The 5,406-nt window shown below is 46.9% G+C and overlaps 1 protein-coding gene across 2 annotated transcripts in view; it reads left to right on the top strand.

Moving 5' to 3' along the window:
• The window catches only part of Ube2j2 (ubiquitin conjugating enzyme E2 J2), a 17,692-nt gene extending 12,435 nt beyond the window's left edge, over positions 1 to 5,257 (top strand). For both annotated transcript variants that reach the window (XM_008852570.3, XM_029555857.1), the window contains exons 4-7: positions 2,800 to 2,902; positions 2,988 to 3,126; positions 3,801 to 3,881; positions 4,634 to 5,257. In XM_008852570.3, the coding sequence (XP_008850792.1) occupies positions 2,800 to 2,902; positions 2,988 to 3,126; positions 3,801 to 3,881; positions 4,634 to 4,918 (608 nt within the window). In that variant the 3' untranslated portion in view covers positions 4,919 to 5,257. The remainder of the gene's footprint in view (positions 1 to 2,799; positions 2,903 to 2,987; positions 3,127 to 3,800; positions 3,882 to 4,633) is intronic.
• Positions 5,258 to 5,406: the final 149 nt, after the last annotated feature.

Below are 5,406 nucleotides of genomic sequence, written 5' to 3'. Positions count from 1 at the left end.
TTTTTTTGGTCTTTTTGAGACAGGGTCTCTCTGTAGCCCCAGCTGACCTGGAACTCACTATGTAGACCAGGCTGGCCTCAAACTCACAGAGATCCGCCTGCTTCTGCCTCCCAAGTGCTGGGATTAAAGGCGTGCGCCACCACGCCCGGTGGAAAAAATAATAAATTAAAAATTATTTTGAGTGTGTGGCTCCAGTAGTGAGGCTCACACAGTGATGCAGGGAAATAGATTATGGAGTAGAATGTAGAACCCAGAAAACAGTATCTTATCATCAGGCCAGCTGATGCTTACAAAGCTCAAGCCATCAGTGGGGAATCATAGCTATTCAAGTGATCTAGAGCAGCTGGGTACCTATGACTCCGCTGTGCTCTCAGGGATTCTGTTCTTGGGCTTTGGCCAAGACTGTGCTTATGGCCCGTTCCTCATGAACTCTTCTGTGTTCTTCTGGAATAGGCTTGTTGGGGAGGGGCTTTTACAGACTGTGTCCCCTGACAGGAGCTGTACTTTGACTTGGGAAGGAGAGTCTGTCTTGCTATGACCATTTGGTGGAAGTGTCTCTCTGGCACATCCTTACCCTTCGAGGGTGAGACCTGGGACTGCCCTCAAATGCTAAATGTATTGTATTATAATTTGACCTGTTCTATTTAAAACAGTTGTCTTGGAGCTGGGGATATATAGCTCAGTGGTAGAATGCTTGCTTAGCATATATATGACCCTAAGTCAAATCCCCATCACAATCAATCAGTCAATCAGTCAATAATGTGTATTTATACATAATGAATCACATTTTTGTATTCTTTTTTGTGTATGTGAATATGATATGTGTGTGGTGTACACTCGTGTCTGCTGGTGTGTGCAGAGGCCAGAGGAGGGTGTTGGGTGTTCTCTGTCACTCTCTGCTTTGTTCATTTGAGGCAGAGCCCCCCTGAACCAGAAGCTCTTGTTTTCTGGCTAGATTGAAGCCAACAGACCCCAGCAATCCTCCTGTCTCTGACTCCTCAGTTTGGGGGTTACAGGTGTTCACAGGATCGTATGCAATTTGTTATGTGGGTACTGGGATCCAAACTCTGGTCCTCATGGTTGTACAGCAAGCTCTCTTAACCATTGGCCATCTCTCCAGCCCTCATTTATGTGTTCTTTAGTGCAAGTAACTAACTCATTCTATAGCTTGCTGTTTTCTCATTTAATTTGTACTACACCATATAGTTTTCCCTTTCACCCAGTTCTTGCTTGACATCTGTCTTGTGACCCTTCTCCTTAAAATGCAAGTGGATGATTCCCATTTTTCAACCCTGCAGACAAATGCTGGTACTGGGATTGTCTTTGGTTTTGTGGCTTTTGGTGCTTTGGTTACATAGGAAGTAGGATCAGTGACCCATGAGGGCTTTCCTGACTGATTTATGTATACAGCAAGGTTGGCGGGGCCTGCCTGTCCTCTACCCTCTGCTAAGGTGCTGCTTTCTTGCTGTTTAGGTCATACCAAGTTTAGAGCCCAGCACAGTTTTAAAAGTGCATGCTTGGTTTTCCTGCCTCTTAAGAAGAGTACTTGTTTACAGCTTTTGCATATTTTCCATTTGGTGTCTCTTGGAGATCTTGAGTGTGTGTGCTCTGAGTGTGATGCCTCATGTCCATTTAGCTGGCCTCATAGGTAATAATTGAGCACCTAGCTGTGTGAGGCCTAGGAGTGCTGCTGTTAACGTCTGTGCTCACCACCTGGAGTAGCGCTGCTGAAAGTCACAGACAGCAGCACTGACCTCTGCTGTGTTGCACTCTGGCTTGATTTGAAACTGAGGCCCACAGGATTACTCATAGAATGGGTTTGTTATGAGGAGTATGTGAACCTTCCAGGATTTAGTCTAAATGACAAAGTGGATAGATTGGCTGTTTAGGGGAAATAGTAGGAAGTCCATCTTGGATTTGTGTGTCTGGATGGATGATCATTATACCCATTTGGAGTTTAGGAAAGGTCCCTAGGCCTAGGGTTGAGTTATTTGTGGGCATCTAGCATGGGAATTCGGAAGGGCAGCCACAGATGGGAAAGGGGTGTGTTAAGAGGAGTGTCAGGCCAGGTATGGCTTTGAGGAGGTTCCCAGGAGTGGACAAGACTGCTTGAGTGGTCAGATACCAATGGGGATGTCTGGGTGGCCTCAAAGTCATGCTTGTGGAACCATGTTGAGATTAGAAGCCTGAACAAGGTAGATTTGGGAGGATGGAGGCAGGGGCCTTGGGAAAGATTACCGTGGATATGCTTCACTCCAGGGATTCATGTAGAGTGTGGGGACAGCTTACAGAAATGAAGAAATTGGGATCTAGCATTGTTTGTTTCAAGTGTGCCTGGCTGGCCTCTGGAGTCCCTAGATCAGGACTAGAGCAAGGAGAGGGGTGACTAGATGTATGCAGTTCCTGAAGTGCTGAGGGAGGCAGGGGGCGGGCCCATGCAAGTTCTCTTCTGACCACTGTTCTCAGAGAAGGAGGAACATGAAGAGTCTAGAAATAGAAGAGGGGTGTTCTGTAGCTGTAGTGGAACAAGTGCTAGTTATAGTTTCTTAAGGACATTCCAGGTGGTAAGCACAGACGTAACAGATGGAGAGTCAGTAGCTAGGGGGCAGGCTGAGGTGTTGGGGTAGCATGATAGCCCTAGAGAATAATGTCAGTAGTAGACTGAACCTGTGAGCCAGGGAGGGGAGGAGTTGGGACAGAGGTGGGGAAGTCAGCTGGAGACTAAAGTTGGGGGTGAGTTGAAAAGCAGTCACATTGAGTGATGACAAAGCTAACAAGACTTTTTCTCTTTTGATATAGGTGGCTATTATCACGGAAAGCTAATTTTTCCCAGGGAATTTCCATTTAAGCCTCCTAGTATTTACATGATAACCCCCAATGGAAGGTTTAAATGCAACACGAGGTAAGCTTCTGAGTGTTGAAATGTTATGGAGCTTCTGTGGTTATGGGCAGTGTGTACTCTTGCTCACAGAACCACTTTCTTGCAGGCTGTGTCTCTCCATCACAGACTTCCACCCAGACACATGGAATCCAGCCTGGTCTGTCTCCACCATCTTAACTGGGCTCCTGAGCTTCATGGTAGAGAAGGGCCCCACTCTCGGCAGCATAGAGACATCGGACTTTACGGTGAGGTGTGGCGGCACCTTGCCCTGGGCCTGGAGGCCTTGTGGCAGGCAAGGTGGTCTCCACCTTCCAACCTTGGGCAGATTCTGTCCTGAGATGAGACAGCTTTTCTGTTGAGTAGGCGGAGGCTGTGTGGGGCTCCCAAAAAGTCCCTGTTCCAGGCTACGCTGTGGAAGCCTCACTGCCCATCTTTGCCTCCAACCCTGCTTTTGTCCTTGCTAAATGTAACTGACACTCCTGTACTCCTCAGGGGACCTTGTAAGGCTTGGGAATGGGAAGCACATCTGTTCCCTTGTTGGTTTGTTTTATTTCTTTAATATTTAGATAGGAATCAAGTTTAATGTTGTTAATTGATAACAAAGATAAATAAGCCTTCACAAGACTGATTTTTATGAGAAGAAAGTATATTAGCTGCTTTCTATAGCCCTTGACTCTACAGGAGATTATTTTTGGATTTTGTTTTGTTTCAATATTAGGGTGTCGCTATTAGTATAGGGTGATGTAGAACACAACTGTGTAGGGCAGGCTGGCCTTGAGTTTGTCATGATCCTCCTACCTCAACCTCCTGAATGCTGAGATTACAGGTGTGCGCCACCATACCCAGCTTTTTTTTTTTAGAATTTTAAAAGAATTAAAATTAGCTTTCTGGCTGATATTTCCCTTCTCTTTCTTCCTAGAAAAGACAGCTGGCAGCACAGAGTTTAGTGTTTAATTTAAAAGATAAAGTCTTTTGTGAATTATTTCCTGAAGTTGTGGAGGTAAGAAAGCGAAAGTTGGAACTGAGTTTTGCCTTCCCTAATGTTAAAAACACTTTCATATTTGATTCTTTTCAAAGAGAAAACCTGTTTGTGTGCCCACCACTGTATTCTTATAGATGTAGAGAGATTACAGGCCTTCCTGGTTGCTGTGGGGCATAGGGGGTGTCTGTGCTGGCCAGACCTCCAGGTATACACACTGTATGTAGGGTGACAGCTGGGCCCTCCTCCAGGTATAGGAAAGACAGAGCCCAGGGATGGAGGAGGCCCTGAGGACAGCTGAACCTGTCCCCACAGAGGCATGTAACTTGTCAATTAGAGTGGCCATCCTCTAAATGAGCTGCTGACTATCTATAGACCAGCAGTGTCTGGGAGGTACATCAGCTGCCTCCTGTAGTGGGGGTTGGGCAGGCACTATGTCGTGTGGAGCTAAGTGTTCCCTGGTCTAGGCTGGAGTTGAGAACATGACAGTGAGCAGAAGCAGCAGACTAGATGATGGTGGGAGCCTTGGTGGCTCATTGTTACTCAGCATTGCTACCATCTGGCTCAGGTACAGAATAGTAATTTTGACATCTGTCTCGATTTCTTCACCTGTGAGGTGAGATGAAGAGCTATCCAGTGTCAGGTCAGGTTCTAGTGCAGGGAATGGAGAACTATGTTCTGGGTGGTGGCTCTGGGCTTATAAGAACTCAGGTGCTGCTCCCAAAGGGACAAATCTGTTCAGACAACTGAGGGTTCTTGTATTTTTCTCTCAGGAAATTAAACAGAAACAGAAAGCACAAGATGAACTAAGTAGCAGGCCCCAGACTCTTCCCTTGCCAGACGTGGTTCCTGATGGAGAGACACATCGCGGCCAGAATGGGATCCAGCTCCTCAATGGGCATGCCCCTGCAGCTGGCCCAAACCTTGCCGGGCTCCCACAGGCCAACAGGCATCACGGACTCCTGGGAGGCGCTTTGGCGAACTTGTTTGTTATAGTTGGGTTTGCGGCCTTTGCCTACACGGTCAAGTACGTTCTGAGAAGCATAGCACAGGAGTGAGGCACCAGAGCCACAGCCTACAGTTGCTGCTGAGGGACACGGGTGCCAGAGCTTGATGCGGGCAGGATGGACATGCTGCCGAGCGCAGGGCGGCCTGCTGGACTCCTGGGCTTCATTTTTTTAAAAACCAAAATGTGTGATTTAAAGGAGAGTGGAGATTAATTAACGCCCTCTTCTGGCCCAGTGTGGTGTGTCTTGGGGGTGCTGACAAGGACAAGGGCCACTCACGCTTTGGTTTTAATATCTCCTGTGTTGTCTTTTGGACCTGTTTAGTAAACCTGTTTTTTTCATTTTATTAGGTTTGGTCACTTAAAAATATAAAACTTAATGCCTATCAAATACTTCGTGTGTGTTCTTAGCAGAGGAGCTAAAGGCCTCAGGGTGGGTCCAGTGCTGTAAAACTTATCCAGTGCAATAGAGGTTTAGGGGGGCTGATTGGGCTGGCTGGTGACGGCTGTGAATGGGGAGTCTAGGTGATAACTGATTTG

This window comes from Nannospalax galili, unplaced genomic scaffold (assembly GCF_000622305.1).
Source record: "Nannospalax galili isolate Female #2095 unplaced genomic scaffold, S.galili_v1.0 scaffold806, whole genome shotgun sequence".
In the NCBI taxonomy this organism is placed as follows: Eukaryota; Metazoa; Chordata; class Mammalia; order Rodentia; family Spalacidae; genus Nannospalax; species Nannospalax galili.
This window is presented reverse-complemented; position numbering and strand designations above follow the sequence as displayed.